The sequence below is a fragment of the Aspergillus oryzae genome, chromosome 3, assembly GCF_000184455.2.
Source record: "Aspergillus oryzae RIB40 DNA, chromosome 3".
Lineage (NCBI taxonomy): Eukaryota > Fungi > Ascomycota > Eurotiomycetes > Eurotiales > Aspergillaceae > Aspergillus > Aspergillus oryzae.
In genome coordinates, this window is record NC_036437.1 from 1,038,721 (window position 1) to 1,056,325 (window position 17,605).

A 17,605-nucleotide genomic window follows, 5' to 3' on the forward strand; every position below is an offset into this window, starting at 1 on the left:
GGCACAGGCATGAAGAGGCGCCCAATAAGACGTGCAGTCTCATGGACAAAGAACCAACACCACACCCTGATCAGTCGGCGTTGAATTCGCCCGTTCGTGCAGCTTTTTAACGGAAGTATCCGATGATGACAATGCAGGCCTTTGGATATAGTAATGTCGCTGAGCGGCTGTAAGTTCGCCCGAGTGTCGTATGTTTCCGACTAGCCATGGATGAATATGTTTGGTCTTGCCGGCTGGGATGCTTGGACGCAGAAATATATTCTAGACTCAAAAGCCTATCTGGTACTCATCGTCCGGCGTTTGTCATCGTAATTATTACCTCACTATAATTAAGCTACCTCCAACCAACCATGCAGTCCATCCGCCAGTACCGTCGCCTGCGGCAGGACCTAGCTGAAGCTCGGCGAGGAAAGCTACCTTCTGAGTCGCTCGCGAAGACTTCCACCAGTAGCGATAACGAGGCCGCAAAGGATCCGACAGAGAAGCCAGCAGCAATAGACCCAGCCCTCGTCCGTGGTGTGACCGTCTCGCGCCCACAGGAGGGCGATGGGAGCACCGTCTACGTGGTGGGCTGGAGGGACAACGACCCCAGTAATCCCCAGGTCTGGAGCTTGCCCAGGAAATGGATGGCTATGATAAACTGTTGCTGTCTGGGCATCGCGTTGACAATTCCCACATCTGTCGAAGGTCCTGCGCAAGAGGCCTTCCAGGACCACTTTGGTGTCAGTCCGATGGCAGGATCGATGAGCACAGGTATGGCTCTCAATGTACTACACATGCTTTTGGCCAACAAATACTGAACCACTGGTTGAACAACTGCAGGCATCTTCCTGATCGGTGTTGGCGTGGGCTCACTATTCTCCGGCCCTTTGTCTGAAACCTTCGGCCGCAATATCGTCTACTTTGTCTCGATGGTTGTGGTCATGCTGTTCATTATGGCCAAAGCTCTGGCTCCCAGCTATGGCGTCGCTCTCGCTTTCCGATTCTTCGGCGCCCTTTTCGCCGCGACCCCAATGACCGTGGCTGGCGGGACCATAGGCGACATCTGGACGCCCATGCAGATACCCTTCGGCCTGCCCTTGGTCACCATCTGTGCATACACCGGCCCAATCCTGGGTCATGTGATCGGCGCATACACACCTGAGATCGGCTTCGAGTCGGCCGACTGGATATCCATGATCATCATCGGCGCCGTCCTGGTATTCGTCCTGATTGCCCAACCGGAAACATGTAGTCCGCTGCTGCTGGAATGGCGCGCGAGACACCTGCGCGAGCTAACCGGCGACGACCGCTACCAGGCCGAGCACACATCGGCCAGCTCGCTAGACTTCCGGCTGCTGGCTAACGTGTATAGACCGTTTTTCATGGTCTGGACCGAGCCTATAATCCTGGTCTTTAGCTTTTGCCTCGTCCTCATCTACTTTGTGCTATTCACTTTCTTGAACGGTTACCCTTATATCTTCACTAGGCCGTATGGCATATCGGCCAGCTCAACCTTCATCATCTGGGTTGCAATGATGCCTGAAGTTGCCGTGGCGATCATTATGGTCCCTTACATCTACAGCCTCACCAAGAAGGCCGCCGCGAGCGTAATGACCGCAGGCAAACCCCTGCAGCCCGAGGTATCCCTCTACTGGGCCATGGCGGGAGCTTCTATTTTAATGCCAGTGTCGCTATTCTGGATGGCCTGGACGTGCTACGTGGGTCAACAACCCTCCTCCAAGCCCAATTCAGACCCCCCTCCTATGACCTACTAACAAAATCCTCCAGAGCGACATCAGCATCTGGTCCCCAATCATAGCCTCCACGATATTCGGTTACGCCCTCGTCTGTATCTTCACAACAATCTACATGTACATCATCTTCGTATACCTGCAGCACTTAGCGTCCGCGCTCGGATTCATGACCTTTGCTCGCTACGTCATCTCCGGTGCGCTCAGTCCGGCTTCTATCAAGATGTACGAGAACATAGGCGCTCATTGGTCGTTGACCATTGTGGGCATTATTGCTACGGTGATGGCACCCGTGCCCTATGTGCTTTACAACTATGGCCATAAGGTCCGTGCAATGAACAAGAATATTCAGAATAGGGCTTAGTGGGCTTTTACACTAGTTTGTGCTTATCTGCTGTTAGGACGATATGAGTGGTTCGGTGGTTGTGGGCGCGTTGTATACTTGGGGCGATGTTTTGACATGTTTAGTACTTCTTGAAAGTTTTTCCAGGCTAATTTTTCAATATTATATCTGACTGCTTTTTCTGCTGTTTATTCTCGTGGCGCAGACTACTAGTCTTGTCGACTTTTGTATTCTGGCATTGTAGCTAGGGCTATCACAGCCGGAGTATTATCAGTAGAGTATGAGGGGGCAAAGTTTTGTATTAACTTGCTCAAAATCAGACAGGGTCTTTTTATGCGAATGAGGAGACTAATCGGTTTTTAATTGTGGTTGAAGCGTGAAACGTAACCATAGTATTATAGGTAAGTGTTCTAGAAGAGAAGCCCTGCGAGGTTGTATAGACACTTACCATTATGCAATGCTATTGCCACAAAGCCGAACACCGGGGAAGAACTAACCCGGGAGTATGATATAACCGATCTCTTCTCTGACCCACCCTCTCCTCATTTCCCCAGCCTGCCACTCTTTCCCCTCCATTTCTCGCTATACAACTATTTTCACACAAAGGAAGGAGTACATAGTGAAAACAAAATGGAGCCCCTCTCGCCGCCCCCAGCCCTAACACATCTTTTCACTCTCCGGTGTGCCGTCGACCCTCCAATGGAGATCGGGAATGGACCTTACGGTAGACGTCGCTGTGTGCCCATTAAATCCGGTACTGTGAGAGGAAAGTACTTGAATGGAGAGGTAGTTCCTGGTGGAGCGGATTTCATGTAGGTGCAGAGTTGTTTTGCTGTTATTGGTGTATAGGGATACTAACGGATGATATTTAGGTTGGTTGAGGAGAATCAAACGACACATGTAAATACGAACTATCTTCTTAAGAGTGATGATGGAGCTTATATCTATATTCGGTTAGCTTTTATTCCCGTATCTTTTCATTGTGAGTGTCCTTGGTGACTGACATTATATATAGGACAGAGGGAACTCGTTCCGGGCCTCCTGAGGTCTTGAAAGCCCTGATGGAAGGAGACGACGGAGTGGACCCCAACCAATACTGGTTTCATTTGCATATCAAGCTTGAAACCGGCCATGAAAAATACAAATGGATGAACAACCGGGTCATTGTCGGGCGAGCGACCAGAGCCAAAGGCGAGGTTGCCTATGATGCGTATTTCTTGGAGAATATTGTTTGAATTATTTATGCTATTAAATCTATGTAGTGTTCTATGATATATCTTATGGTAAGCAGTCATGGCAGGAACATTATAAAGATGTATCCCTCACATAAAATTTATTACGATGGCGCGCGATTGCGGAGAAATTCGGCCAGATTTACGTACTCCCCTTTGGTCGCATCCTGTTGCGCGAGCACTTCATCTACAATCTCGTTCGCCCACCGAATCTCGGTATGGCACTGACGCAGCTCTGCTAGGCGCTGACGGAGCCATTCGATCTGCGCCGGATCGTCTGTTTCGAGCACCGCGACTAAGATTGGCCAGTGCAGACGACGCATGAGTCGTGGCTCGGATGCGTATTGCTTATGCGTGATCTCGAGGATGTTGTTCAGGGCGTGCCGGTGAAGCGTGCGCGGAGATTGTGAGGGGCAGAGTAAACGCCGATGGAAAAGAATCTGCGCGTAAAAAGTGCTAACAGCCATATTGATTGTGTTTAACGTGCGTCGCATTGAGGCCGGGCCGGCGAATTTGGCTGTGATGAACAAATCGGAGAATTTCTGCAGCTGTTAGGATTGGTCTCGTGCGGAATGAGAAGGGGACATACATCTCTGACGGCCATTATTTCGTTAAAGAATGACTCTGCCTGGTAGCCGGAATCGGGAATGTTGTCGAATAGCAACTTCCATGTTCGATGGCGTAGCGACATGCCCGCATGTAATAGTTCCAAAGCCCGGTAATTCTCCATGTCATCCGATACTTCCTGGTCCGGGTACTGTTTACCCCAGAAGCATCGTCCCCATACACGGGCGCAACGATATAGTCGGTCCGGATGTAGGGCTGGGTTCCCGGACTGGAGCACGTAGTCGTAAAGCGATTCGGACAACCCCATGGGCTGACAGCTCGCATCGATATACCTGAGGCTATATTAGACCGGCTTCGAAGGAAAGCCACGGTACCTACAGAATCCATAGTAATAGTTGCTCGGGAATGAATGACACCCGAGACTCCGGCTCGTTCGATTCCTCGGACTCCATCGACAGCAGCACATTATTCACGTCCTTGATCTGGAACAACTCCGGGTGAGATTCCAGCAACGACTTCACCCCTTGTAAATGTAGTTCTAGATGTCGCACGCAATGACCGTATTGCCATTCGTATGTCACCATCAGAAACATGGTCGCGAAGATCGCCTCCAGCTCGGCGGGCGAGACCTGTCGCGGGGACACCAAGGACTGGCGGAATTCCTTGACGGCCAACCCGTAGTGATAGCGACCGTGATCCTCCGCCGTGGGCCGGCCGGGCGTTCGCACTATAAGACCGTTGCGGTGCATATCACTCGCGGATAAGGCGAGAATCATCCGCATGATTATCTTGTTCGTGGCGGCCGGCCCTTGGTATAGATAACAGAAACTGCTCCATTGCCACGATTTCATGTAATAGAATACCAACGAGGACGATGGGAAGTATTGAAAATACTTCTGATCATGTTCGGAAAGCACCAACGAGTTGGCACACGCGAAGTCGGTTACAGATAGCGAAGGATATAGCGGCGGGGGCGGATGGTAAGGGGGCACGCCGAGCCAGCCTGGAGAGGATATCGAACCAACGGGGATACTGGTGAGGTCGGGTGTAGTGTCTAAGGGGTACCATAACGTGCCAGGGGAGGTCACGAAGGGTGGGTGAGGGATCTCGATCGTTGAAGCGGCGAAGGTAGTGGAGGCAGCGACATCACGACTGGGCCATCGAGGCTGAAGTTGTCGCGCCGGAGTGATGGACTTGCCTCGTTTCACTGGAACTCCCCACTCACAGCTGAGTCGCAAGTTAGAGCAGCGTTTGCAGACAGGGCGCTCTTCGCCGCATTTCACTTTTCGACGGCGGCAGGTACTGCAGCCTGGGCGAAGTCGCGGTTAGTTTGAGTATTTTACCGGGACGCCGAGCATTCCGTAGCAGGCTATAAGAAGGAATGTATGCACGTAGGTAGGTATCTAAATACCTTTCTTTGAGCGAGGGGCGTTCCGACCCGACATAGATTGAAGAGCCCACGCTACAAAAGCAAGCAATCAGCCGGGAGGCATCAGCAACGAGTGGATGCCAAGTAGCAGGGCAACCGGGAAACCATCTGAGGTTGTCGGGAAAAGTGACGATAGAGAAGGAAAAGCGATGCCGGAAAATGGAAAAAGATCTGATAAAGCTTAGTCAGCGACTCTTCGGTCTATTAGAGGCCGCATAGGTTCTACTTCTCTGAGATTTCTATTTATTGCTGAAGAACACTGATTTGCATGTCTTTGGCGCTTATGGGTCTGTCTGAGTAGCGTTGTACTGTATGCATGACCGGCGTCAGCCCTAATGGGGCCCTGCAAGTGATAGAGTCGCACCGCATCTCCCAGCAGCTATCGCTATCGTCCAGGGTGATTATCGCACATTAAAGCAACGTTTAAATTACAGCAGAGTATACATCCAACCCAGCAATCCCCGTTACCATGTCCTTCCCATAGTTAAAAAACAGACCCGACGTCATGTCGCCTCATGCGGAACCGCAAGTAACTCTCGCTCCCAACGGTTTCCCCGAGCAGTCCAGCTTTTGCACCGCCCGAGACATACGGACGAAGCACAGACCTGTCACGGTTACTGTACCCAGCGCCAATACAATGTTTATGATCCCGAAAAAGCTCAATGTCTTTCTGGCCTGGAGATAGTCCAAGTAGGAAGGGGACATAGAGAAGGCAGTAAGCATATATATAAAGAAGCCCATCAGTGCAAGATGGAAGACCTGATCCAGATTATTAGCGAGTCAGCCTACAACGGTAAGGTGGTCACCCACAGAGATAACAATAGTCCCAACTCGATGCTGTTTCCTTACTATCCACGCAGTGATGAATAATAGACAGCAAGAAACGGGCATCAGGGCCACCGCTGCGGCAAAAGTTGGACTGCTTTTACTGTATGGTACAATCGCGAGTTGTAGCAGAAATCCGAGGTAAAAAAATCCATCGAACTTAAGCAAAGACAAAAGTAGCTAATGAGTGGGCAAAAGTCAGAGCCGTATCAACCACAGCATACAAGAAAGGTTTACTTGCCTGCAAGTATAAATACCTTCTTCTCATTGGTTTGTCGGCGTCCACCGTTCGTAGGGTAACCCAGGCGAATTCTTCGTACAACTTCCACGCACTGAACAGAATTAAAAAAGTGAACGATACCGGTATGGCTATGATCGAAATCATCATCCCCTGTAACAGAGGCCACATTCCCTGTAGTGACCCCGGGCGTACGGCAGCATTGGCTATAAGGACTTCTACTATATCACGCAGCTGACCATACTGAATGCCATTATATACGCTTAATGCGGCCGAGTATATGCCCAAACCAATCAGTTGGATAGTACCCCAGTGTGCCGATGTGTCATAGACAAGGAGCAGCTGGTATACCACCCAGAGTGTCACCAAGACGAAGAAAGTGGGTATGCATCTGTATGCTGATATATCCCAAGCAACGGGTGTAACATTGTTTCGAATACTGGTGTATATTACCCTGTTCCATAGGTCAGCAGGTTTCGTGCCAAGCAAAGTGAGTGTCAAAATATACGCTTCAAGAGCAATGAGCACCACCACTTCAATGAATGTGGAAACTAGAAGGATCCAGGTCCACAGGGTGTTTGGTCTGTATAGCATTTCGTATATCCCGAAGTCGACGATATTATTTCTCTCAGAGCTTTCAAGGAGCGGCTGAAGCACTGGCACGTAAACTTCTAGTCCGGAATCGCTGAATCTACAACGCGGACTATGTTGTTAATTAAATACATAGACACGACACATGGGGTGTTCATCCTGTGCACCAATTCCTGAGGTATTCGGGGCTGCGTGCCCACTAACGTGTGAATTGAACTCTTGGCTTTGGAGGCCTTAAAAGTAAATATAGATTTAGTTGCGTGGGTGTGATGGTTTGGCGGCTAAACTGCAGCCTCTAAAGTGGTGCCCCCCACAACCCTCGTAAACGGACGTACGGAGTATCGAGAGAACGCGAGGAAATGTTGATCGCCAGTGATCGTCACCGCCAAAGCAGCTTGCCCTCTTAAATGATTGTGTCGCCGGTTGTCCGCCCAGAAGGACCAGTTAGGCTATCAAGCGTAATGCACAAGGTCTCAAGTCCAGGGCCAGAAATGACAGACCTTAGATATCCTGCTAATATGTCTAGTGACGCTCGGCCTATGCGTGTGGACTGCCATTCATCCAAGTATCCCGGTGTATATATTCTCAAGTCCACGCTCTCGAGCGCTCGGGGTTAATGACGCTGGTTGTCATCTTTCCAGAGATCAATATCACTTCCGCATGGAATCAGAGAAGACGCGCGAAGAGCCTGCTTGTTGAAGTGAATCGAGCCCTGTAGCAAATATCAAAGGAGAATATATCAGAAGTATAGTACTTGGCGATTTGCAGTTTCTCATAGTCTTCTCATCTCTGGATGATGCATCTACCGAGCTGAGGAAGCTACATGAAAGAATCCATAATATATTCTAGATTACGCCCATCAAGCAATTCCTTGCGTATTGGGAAACTCAGGATAAAGAATACCTTCCTTGGAAAACGAAAGTTTCTCCGGGCCTAAATCCAGGAAGTCAAGATCATCCACTGCTTTCAAAATATTCGAACTTAGTTGAGTGACAGCACTATCCCATGCTGCATCTGAACTTGCTCAAAGCTAACCGTCTGCAGCACAGCAGCCTGCTCAATGGACAAACTTCTTCGCCCACGTTTCTTTATATCACGGAATAATAACAAATAATCAAAAGGTCAAAAGAAAGTTAACCTGATATGTCAAGCTTACTATTTCGAAGCGCCTTGCACTAACAAAGGCCCTACCTAAAATTTACTCAATTTTATAGACTTGGCTGATATGGATAATGTGCGGTTGAGAGTAACTTTCTTTGAATAAAAACCATTCTTTACATATTTCCTACCTAGACGATTACATCTAGCTGTAAGTTATGATGCTATGCCCCTCTCGCCCATCTCACCTATTCTCTCCCGATAAAGGTCAATTGGGCTAATTATTTGTCGGTCGAGTGATCCTCATTTGCTATAATATGAATATGCATGTTTATTCCTGGATACAGTTCTCCCATTGTGATTTCGCCTGTTTGAACAGAGCTTCGTCCGTGATCATTTCCCATCCGATCATGGCCAGCGACTTGCCCACAACCACTGCCTCAACATGAGCATCATCAGTGCCAGCCGCTGCTGCAAATGACGGATGGTGAGGAAACGATCCATCTGGTCCTGGTATACCGAACATGGTATGGAGGGTGGGCATAATATAACTGACATTGCCTGTGGTAGTCATTAGTAACTGACATAACCGAGGAAAGAGTGAAGTGTAGAATACCAATGTCGGATGACCCCGTTAAGACTTTCTCATGACTCTTTAGGACGTTTCGATCGTAGCTACCCATGTGGGTCTGATAACGTTCACACAAGGTATCGTTTAACTTAATGTCGGTGTACAGCTCATCTCTGTTGCTTATATCAGCTTAGCTCCAACGAAAAGCTCGGGAGAAGGCGTACGTACTCTACGAGCTTAACTTCGCATCCCGTCGCTAACGCGCCTGCCTCAATGCAATTGCGTACCTTGGCCATTAACCGATTCAAGCCCTTCAAAGTCGGACTACGAACTTGCCAATAGGCCTTGGTATAAGCTGGGATGACGTTGGCTACCTTAGGCGTATCCAAAAAGGCGCAATGAACACGTTCATCCGGTTGGAGCTGTTGCCGTAGGACAGCAACGTTATTATAAGAGGTCACCAGAGCATCGAGCGCATTGACGCCTTCCCAAGGGTTGCCTCCAGCATGGGCGCTCTTCCCAGTAAACTCACAGTGAATCTGTTTCCGGGCATTCATCAAGACGCCGCCCACCCCAGTGGCGTCAACACCAGGAAAGAGCTTCTGGGGACCAGCGTGCCTACACCGAGTCAGTATCATATAATGATAGAGAGTCAGGGGTACATACGCCATCAATGAGATATCGACACCCTTATAAGCCCCAGCATCTATCAATTTAGCCTTTCCACCACCATTCTCCTCGGCCGGTGTGCCCAACAGCTGAGTACGACCAGGGATGCCATACTGCTTCAGAAGAGCAGAAAGTGCCAAGAAAGCAGCGACACTGCTCGTTGTGATCAGGTTATGGCCACAGGCGTGACCTATGCCGGGGAGTGCGTCATATTCGGCATTGAAATTGATCAGCCGTCCGCCAGAGCCACTGATGGCTTCAAACGATGTGTCCAGGCCATATGCGTGGCGAGTCACGGTAAATCCTTGTGCTTCGAGGAAGTCGCAAATCGCGTCGTGAGCTTTATACTCTTCATATGCTGTTTCTGGATTGGACCAGATCTGCGCAATTAGCGGATGGGATAAATGACGTAAAGAGCAAAGACATACCTCTCGGTTCAATTCTCTTAAGGTTGTCTGTAACGACTCTAACGCCGCATCAACGGATGCCTTGATGTCCGCAATACTAGGCTTTGCTTGCATAATTGCCATGGTGGTAGTCTGTGATATCTGTACGCGTACTCTGCGGAGGCTGTCAGTTGCCTAACGCTAGCGGAGACCATTATATATTGTTCGTCTACAACACCCTTCACGGTATGACTATGCCTCGGTTGGAATTAATTGTAAGGATGAGTCGGAATTTCGCCTCAGAAGACCCTTTGATAGGATAGATCGCCGACGCCATTGCCTATCATGCTGCACGTCGGCTCCATCGCTTGCATCCCACATGTCGGATATGTTATCATTGCCCTTATCTGGTAAGAATAAGCAGGCTATCAGGGGTGAAACTTGATGACTAACGGTATGATGAATGATATCAGTGTTAACGAAATGCGCATTTGCCATTATCTTTATTATCACTGGCCCCCTCGGCAGATTAGAACCAGTTCCTTCCCCAATTTGCCGAAGCCAAGAGTGGAGATGTGGGTATCCAAACAGCCCCAGTCCTCGTGTGAGCCACCTCAAGTTTCTAGATGTACGCTCTCCGCACGATTGAATTTGCGGGGTAGCTGCAGCAGGGCCTGTTAAATGCCCATTGCAGTAGTTTTGATCCACACGATAGGGAAAGCGTGTTGAATCTTTTGATAACCTTCGCAAGTTTTAGGTTGGACATTTGCCGAGCTCGGGACGGACATTGGTGGATTTGCCGACGAAGCCCTACTTCGTATCTTTCCAGTGGCGCTGCTGCTCCATGGGGCGAATCGTTGGGTTTTAACCGGCAATAAAGTGGGTTCGCCATGAATTTATACCTCCAGGATTTCATATGGACCCACGGTATTGGGTGCCACGCTATCCAAGATGTCAATTCCGCTGTGTATCCTATCTGTCTTAGTTCGCTATCTTTAAGAGCTGACTCACTAATTACCTTATTATCCGGTGAATGTGAGAAATGCTTGGATGTTTTTAGGTCGAATTAACATGTTCTAGGTGCGGAAATAGTGTGCGATCTTCCGCTGTTGGCAATCTTTCAAGTCCCGAAAATTGCTACCGATGCCTTGCATACCTGTCATAAAAGGGCTCACAGCTCGAGAGGATATTTTGTCGTTCCACTAAACTCGAGAAATTGGATTGCGAGATACCATGGAAAAGCAACACGATGTTCCCCCAGGGACAATGCCCGAGATAGATGACTTGAAGCTTGAGCCTGAGATGTCAGTTACCAAAGATGTCGACCTGGGACAGATGCTGGGGATGGATGTCACCCCACAGCAGGAGAGAAAGGTGCTGCTAAAGCTAGACTTGATGTAAGTACTTTGATATTGATTATACAGGCTCAGAAACTCATACAATTAGATTGATCCCCTTAATGGGTATCTGCTATATGATGCAATATATGGACAAACTGGCTTTGAGTCAAGCAACATTGTTCAATCTAAGAGAAGACTTGGTATGAACCATCAGTCACATACTTAAGCTATGGTGCTAACTTTGATAGGACCTACAAGGGACGGAGTACTCCTGGTCCTCAGCGATCTTCTATTTCGGATACTTTGCGTGGAGTTGGTATGATGTTCGCAGCGCCCATACTCCTTCTCAGCTCACTAACTAGTGATTAGGCCAAGCTCCTACCTTATTGTCCGCCTTCCCATAGCCAAATATCTCAGTGCCTCGGTGTTCGTCTCTCTACCTACGTCCATAACCATCCATTGCTAACAGCTCACAGGCTGGTCTGGGGAGGAGTTCTTATGTGCCATGCTGCCGCGAAAAACTTCGGCGGTTTAATGGCCGCCCGGTTCTTTTTGGGAGTCGGTGAGGCTGCCATTGCTCCAGGATTTGCTCTGATCACTGGAATGTACTATAAGCGAGAGGAACAGCCTGCAAGGTAAGCACATTAGCATTGGGTATCTCATGTCAATAAATTAACACCTCCATAGACAAGCCGCATGGTTCTTCGGCAACTGTGTTTCCACCGTCATCGGTGGTGTTGTTGCTTATGGCATTGGGACTATCAAGGTTAATGCCATTGAGAGTTGGCAGCTACTCTTCCTCTTCTTAGGTGCCATCACTGCCGCCATATCGATCTTCCTCGTTATACTCCTTCCCGACGCTCCACAGAAAGCGATATTCTTAACCAAGACTGAGCGTACGATCGCTGTGCAGCGGACCCTCAAGAACAAGACCGGTGTAATGGAGGGCGGAGATTTCAAATGGAACCAAGCATGGCTTGCCGTTCGTGATCCACAAACGTGGTTTCTTGTCCTGTACACATTCTCCGTCAACTTGTGCAATGGAGGTGTCACCAGTGTATGTCGTTCCAGCTTCTGGTGTCCTCTTAATCCTTGCTGACCGGACAGTTCTCCTCAATTATTATCAACGGCTTCGGCTTCACACAACTCAAGTCCCTTCTGATGCAAATGCCTCTTGGTGGTGCCCAGATCGTCTTCTTGCTTATCACCGCCGGCGTCGCCACTGCCATTCCTAATACTCGAATCCTCATGATGATCTTCAACACGACAGTCTCATTAGTCGGCATGATCCTCGTCTGGAAATTGGATGAAGATAACCAAAAGGGCCGGTTGACTGGATTGGCTCTAGGGGCTGTCTTTGCGGTGAACATTCCCCTGTCGCTTAGTATCATCAGTTCCAACGTGGCCGGGTTCACGAAGCGAAGTACGACGAGTGCCTTGATGTTTGTGGCCTACTGTGTAGGGAATATTGTTGGGCCTCAATTCTTCCTTTCCTCTGAGGAACCCCATTATCCTGTGAGTTTGTCCTCAAAATCACGTATGCACAAACAGAGGCTAACCAGTGATTAGACCGGTATGAAGGCTGCCATTTCTGGTCTCGCCCTAGGGGCGTTTTTCCTGATTTGCTTGTACGTTTATTATATTTTCGAGAATAAACGCCGAGACGCGGCGTATGGTGCTCCCTCCGAGTTAACTGAGGAAGAGGAGCGGATGCAAGGGCTATCGAACAAGACGGACCTTGAAATTGAAAGCTTCCGTTATGTCATATAATCACTGACTAGACTTACATAACGTAATCCACGGGCGAGCGGCCATCCCGGGCGAGCGGCCACCACACCAGAATTCTACGCACCTCCTAGAAATGAAGCTATTCAAAACACCGAAAAATGTGCATTTCTATAAAAAATTTAAATAGTCTGACAATTAGGACACTGAGTAATTTTATATTCTAGTATATTACAGCCAGAACACCTTGGTGGAGCACATATACGCTGGCTTTCTACCGGAGCGTCTATATCTACTGAGGCAGTAGTTATAGGCTCTACAGTAGAATTTCTGCCTTGTATAAGCTTCTGAGCTTCCTAAACTAAAGCGCCTGATTCTATAGGTAGCTGTCTAGTAGAGCGCTTTTTCTTTTTAAGCATTCTTTCATGCGCGGCGCGTAGTTCTCTGGCTTTCTACTTTGTAATAGTAGCTTCATTTAAAGCTCGTTCATAGCCTTTGAAAAGCTGCTTTATTATAATCTTAGTAGGCGAATCAGGGCTCTTTGTACGAGCTCTAAGCAGCTTCTTCAGTGTAGTTTCCTGTTTTTGTAGTTGCTTTAGATTATAAGGCGTTTTAGGTACTGAATTAGTAGACCTACTACTAGATCTACTACCTGGAGATGTTGCTTCTAGCTGAATATTTAGCTGAGATAATATACGCTCAGGATTGAAAGGAATAAGACCAGTAGCTGAGAAACCGCTGCAGATATTATTAGTAGTATATATCTGAGCTCTCGTCTGAGGAAAGGCTTCAAGAAAGTCAAGTTTATCGATGTGGTTGAAGCCTAATCTTATCTTATTCTCAACCAGCTGTCCGTACGCGCGTTTTAGGGGGCCAAAGCAGCCTACATTAAGCGGCTGAAGTAGGTGAGATGAGTGCGCAGGTATATAGAGTGGTATAATATCGTTTTGACTGCATATATTGTCGAACTGAGGTGTCAAATAACTATTGTGATTATCGAGTATTAAAAGCCGATATCGACCAACCGTACGGCTAGCAGTAAAAGGTATAAATAGCTGCTGCAGCCAACGTAGACCTATCTTATTGGTAGTCCAGCTATTTGCACTCGTTTCTATACGCTAGTCTGATGGTAGACCCATCTCGTACCAGCCCTCAATATAGACTTTGCCTTTGAAGATAAAACAAGGTGGAAGAGACCCCCTAGAGCTAATACACTCAATAGAAGTGATCCATTCCCGGTTCCCTGGCTATAGAAAAAAAGGTCTACCAGCTAACTCAGCTCGAGTAACTACTTTAGTAGTAGATATTAAGCCTATTGCAAAGCCAGTTTTATTAAAGTTGTAGATATCGTCCGGTTGAATGCTATATTATATTATAGTGATTTATACGCGCTCAAATCACTTACGTAAAAGCTTAGGATCCTCGCATTTAGCGCGCTGATAGTTATAGCGGCGAGAAAATTGAGTTTTTAACTTCTCACGGCGTTTAATAAAAGTATATATCTAGTTTTTACTAACAGTAGTAGGAGTATCACTAAAACCACGCTTTAAAAGTAAGATATTGGCTATTTCTTGTACATGAGTAGGTCGAGGAGGTGCTTCACGCTGATCTAGTGATAGAATCCAGTGTACCAGCGAATTCTCCTTATTTTGAGTTAATTTATGGCCATTGGCGCGCGTTTCGGCTCGAAAAGTATGGCTATTTAGGCGTCTCTGAAGGGTAGTACGTGGAATATTATAGATACGTGCTGCTTCAGCTATAGTGCGAATTTCTTATTTTTTAATAGTTGAAATTGCTAGTAGAATTCTATCTTCTTGTTTAATAGAATCTTTTAGTTTTCTAGCTGCTTTTGGTGGCATAGTTGGTGGTTGAAATATATAGATTCTTCAAGCGTGGTTGAAATTGGTTGACGTGGCCGCTCGCCCGGGATGGCCGCTCGCCCGTGGATTACGTTAATTGAATTGTTTAGTAAGAAGATGGTCCCTCAACTCACTGAGCGCTATTTTAATGGTAACAAACGGAGTGGCACGACAGGGATACCCTTTTTATGCCACAGATCTCTTGTAGGTTGCTAATGCAATGCCACCCTTATCTAGGCCAATAAGCTGATTCTGCATGCCAATGCTGCTGTGCATGGCTCCCTTACCGCGGTTATGCAGGAGGGCTGCACTGATAGCGCGCTCCGCTCAGGATTGGTCAATATGCAATGCAGGTCGATGTTACATTCGATGATCCCTTCGATATGATAACAAAAACCCAATCAAATGTGTCAGCATTGAAGGTTCTTATCAGCACGTTAGAGACCTATACAAACTATATGAGTCCTCTAAGCTTCCCCTCTATCGACTACTCTGCTCATGTCGCAACCTAGAACAGTTCGTCGAGAGCGACAAAATGTCTGTCCAGGCTGCCTGGGAGGCCTGCTCGAAAACAGACACTCTCTTCATTTTAGTATGTAGTGTTTTCTGTTGGCTGATTATCCCGGCAGTCGGTCTCGCCTACTCGGGCTATTCGACGCGTTACAACAGCCTGGCCTCATTCTACCCAGGCCTCCTAGCAGTAGCCGTCTGTTCTATTCAATGGTGGATGCTCGGATACTCACTAGCCTACGGTGAGGGCAACAGTGTATTCGGCGGTTTCAGTAAAATCTTCCATATTGGCGTCCTTGCTGAACCGGTCGGATCGATCCCCGAGATCCTCTTCTCCGAATTCCAACTAATCTTCTGCGCCACGGTCTGCGCAATCGCCATCGGAGGAGCGTGCGAGCGCGGCAGACTGCTTCCACTAATCCCGTTCATCTTCGTACGTATCCCTCCTACCAAACGCGACTCCAGCAGAAACTAACCCTACCCCAGCTGTGGTGCACCTTCATCTATGCCCCATTAGCCCACATGGTCTGGTCAGAGAATGGCTTCCTGGCCAATCTCGGCGCCCTCGACTTTGCCGGCGGCACACCAGTGCACATCTGTAGCGGCGCAACAGCAACAGCCATGAGCCTCTACCTCTCCTACCCACTCTTCCGCTCCAAACGATCCCCAATCCGCACCCCCCAACACCTCATCCTCCACAAACCCCACAACACCCTCTGCCAACTCCTCGCCCTAATCATCATCTGGAACGCCTGGCTCGCCTTCGACGCCGGCACCACCCTCGCCCTCAACTTCAAATCCGTCATGGCCGCCTGCGTCACCAACCTCTGCGCCGCCTCCGGCGCCCTCACCTGGGCCAGCCTCACATACTACGAAACCGGTAAATGGAGCCTAGACAGCACCTTCCTTGGCGCGATCGCAGGACTCGTCCTCATCACGCCCAGCGCGGGATTCATCGACATGACCACCGCGGTCGGGTTCGGGGTTCTCGGCGCCTCTCTCGGTCGCCAGGCGCTGCGGATTAAGTTCACGAAGCGGGCTGCGCTACTGCGATGGGTGGATAACGGGGATACATTTGCTACGCATTGTCTCGGGGGATTTCTGGGGACTATTGTGACGGGTCTGTTTGCTAGACGGGAGGTTGCGGCGTATGATGGGTCGACGATTATTAAGGGGGGTGTGGTGTTTGATGGGAATTGGGGACAGCTTTGGATTCAGATTGTCGAGGCTGTTATTGGGTTTGTGTGGAGTTTTGGGGGGAGCTATGTGCTGTATGCTTTGGTGGACTGTGTTCCTGGGTTTGAGGTTTTAGGGACGGATGAGTATGTTCTCTTCTATTCTGCTTTGGGTTTTTATTGGAGTATGCTAATGGGTTTTAGGGATATTATTGCCGGGATGGATGCGTCGCAGATGGGGGAGTCATTATATGCTGCGCAGTGGGAGGGAGAGGAGGATTATCATCCTTTTGAGGGTGTTCGGCTTTAGAGTGGACCTGACCTGACTGTAGAAGGTTGTTTTCATTTATTCGTCCTTTTTGTCTATTCCAGCTTTTGATGCATATATACATATATATCCAGGAAGCGTCTAGTTGAAGACCACAGTCTTGTGTCCGTTGAGCAACACCCTGCGCTCGGAGAAGTACTTCACGGCGGCGGCCAGCACGTTGCTCTCGACGTTGCTGCCAGCGTGGGTCAACTCCTTGGGGCTCATGCCGTGGTTAACGCGGACAACGTTCTGCTCGATGATGGGACCCTCATCCAGATCGCTGGTGACGAAGTGCGCGGTGGCACCGATAATTTTGACACCGCGGTCGTAGGCCTGGTGGTAGGGCTTGGCGCCCTTGAACGAGGGCAAGAAGCTGTGGTGGATGTTGATGATGCGGCCGGACATAGCCTCGCACAGGGTAGGGGACAAGACCTGCATGTAGCGAGCCAAGACGACGAGGTCGATGTTGTGCTCGCTGATGAGCTCCAGGATGCGGGCCTCCTGCTGGGGCTTGGTATCCTTGTTGACGGGAAGGTGGACGAAGGGGATGTTATAGGTGGCCGCGAGGGTAGCGAAGTCCGGGTGATTGGAGACGATCAGGGGGATCTCGATGGCGAGCTGGCCGGTCGAGGTACGGAAGAGGAGGTCGTTGAGGCAGTGGCCGATCTTGGAGACCATGATCAGGACGCGGGGCTTCTGGGTGGCGGGGACGAGCTGGAAGTCCATGGAGAGGGACTTGGCCGTGGGCTCGAAGGCCTCGCGCAGCTCATCGATGTTCTTCTTGCTGGCATCCTTGTCGGCGGAGAAATGCGTGCGCATGAAGAATCGGTGCGATGTCGGATCGCCGAATTGCGATGAGTCAATGATGTTCAGGTTGTGCTGGACCAGGAACGCGGTCACGGCGTGCACGATACCCGGGCGGTCGGGGCAGGAGAGGGTGAGGATGAAGCCAGTCATTCTGATGTTGAATCGAGGGTTCCCGTGTTGAATTGGAGGGATCGATG

General features: G+C 49.1%; 8 protein-coding genes across 8 annotated transcripts; 4 read left to right on the forward strand and 4 right to left on the reverse strand.

Annotated features, from left to right (window-relative positions):
* Nucleotides 1-350: 350 nt before the first annotated feature.
* Nucleotides 351-2,097, forward strand: AO090023000405 (uncharacterized protein; the record flags this gene model as incomplete). The annotated part of the gene is made up of 3 exons (XM_001820904.1): nt 351-753; nt 823-1,700; nt 1,771-2,097. 3 exons carry the CDS (start codon nt 351-353, stop codon nt 2,095-2,097), a joined length of 1,608 nt encoding a protein of 535 aa, XP_001820956.1.
* Nucleotides 2,098-2,706: 609 nt separating this feature from the next.
* AO090023000406 (DUF3237 domain-containing protein) lies at nt 2,707-3,311 on the forward strand (the record flags this gene model as incomplete). The annotated part of the gene is made up of 3 exons (XM_001820905.1): nt 2,707-2,888; nt 2,949-3,029; nt 3,092-3,311. 3 exons carry the CDS (start codon nt 2,707-2,709, stop codon nt 3,309-3,311), a joined length of 483 nt encoding a protein of 160 aa, XP_001820957.1.
* Nucleotides 3,312-3,786: 475 nt separating this feature from the next.
* On the reverse strand, nt 3,787-4,657 carry AO090023000407 (uncharacterized protein; the record flags this gene model as incomplete). Its single annotated transcript, XM_023235580.1, has 3 exons — nt 3,787-3,825; nt 3,898-4,213; nt 4,254-4,657. 3 exons carry the CDS (start codon nt 4,655-4,657, stop codon nt 3,787-3,789), a joined length of 759 nt encoding a protein of 252 aa, XP_023090588.1.
* A 1,572-nt stretch (nt 4,658-6,229) lies between these two features.
* AO090023000408 (uncharacterized protein) lies at nt 6,230-6,961 on the reverse strand (the record flags this gene model as incomplete). Its single annotated transcript, XM_023235581.1, has 2 exons — nt 6,230-6,232; nt 6,629-6,961. 2 exons carry the CDS (start codon nt 6,959-6,961, stop codon nt 6,230-6,232), a joined length of 336 nt encoding a protein of 111 aa, XP_023090589.1.
* Nucleotides 6,962-8,387: 1,426 nt separating this feature from the next.
* Nucleotides 8,388-9,826, reverse strand: AO090023000409 (M20 family metallopeptidase; the record flags this gene model as incomplete). The annotated part of the gene is made up of 5 exons (XM_001820908.1): nt 8,388-8,617; nt 8,673-8,800; nt 8,856-9,245; nt 9,294-9,676; nt 9,725-9,826. The coding sequence occupies 5 exons, from the start codon at nt 9,824-9,826 to the stop codon at nt 8,388-8,390; spliced, it is 1,233 nt and encodes a 410-aa protein (XP_001820960.1).
* A 1,122-nt stretch (nt 9,827-10,948) lies between these two features.
* Nucleotides 10,949-12,792, forward strand: AO090023000410 (uncharacterized protein; the record flags this gene model as incomplete). Its single annotated transcript, XM_001820909.3, has 8 exons — nt 10,949-11,079; nt 11,129-11,222; nt 11,271-11,338; nt 11,392-11,448; nt 11,499-11,657; nt 11,710-12,079; nt 12,130-12,537; nt 12,592-12,792. 8 exons carry the CDS (start codon nt 10,949-10,951, stop codon nt 12,790-12,792), a joined length of 1,488 nt encoding a protein of 495 aa, XP_001820961.3.
* A 2,349-nt stretch (nt 12,793-15,141) lies between these two features.
* Nucleotides 15,142-16,601, forward strand: AO090023000411 (ammonium transporter; the record flags this gene model as incomplete). The annotated part of the gene is made up of 3 exons (XM_001820910.3): nt 15,142-15,549; nt 15,603-16,438; nt 16,496-16,601. The coding sequence occupies 3 exons, from the start codon at nt 15,142-15,144 to the stop codon at nt 16,599-16,601; spliced, it is 1,350 nt and encodes a 449-aa protein (XP_001820962.1).
* A 99-nt stretch (nt 16,602-16,700) lies between these two features.
* AO090023000412 (formyltetrahydrofolate deformylase) lies at nt 16,701-17,558 on the reverse strand (the record flags this gene model as incomplete). Its single annotated transcript, XM_001820911.1, has 1 exon — nt 16,701-17,558. One exon carries the CDS (start codon nt 17,556-17,558, stop codon nt 16,701-16,703), a length of 858 nt encoding a protein of 285 aa, XP_001820963.1.
* Between the last annotated feature and the right edge of the window lie 47 nt (nt 17,559-17,605).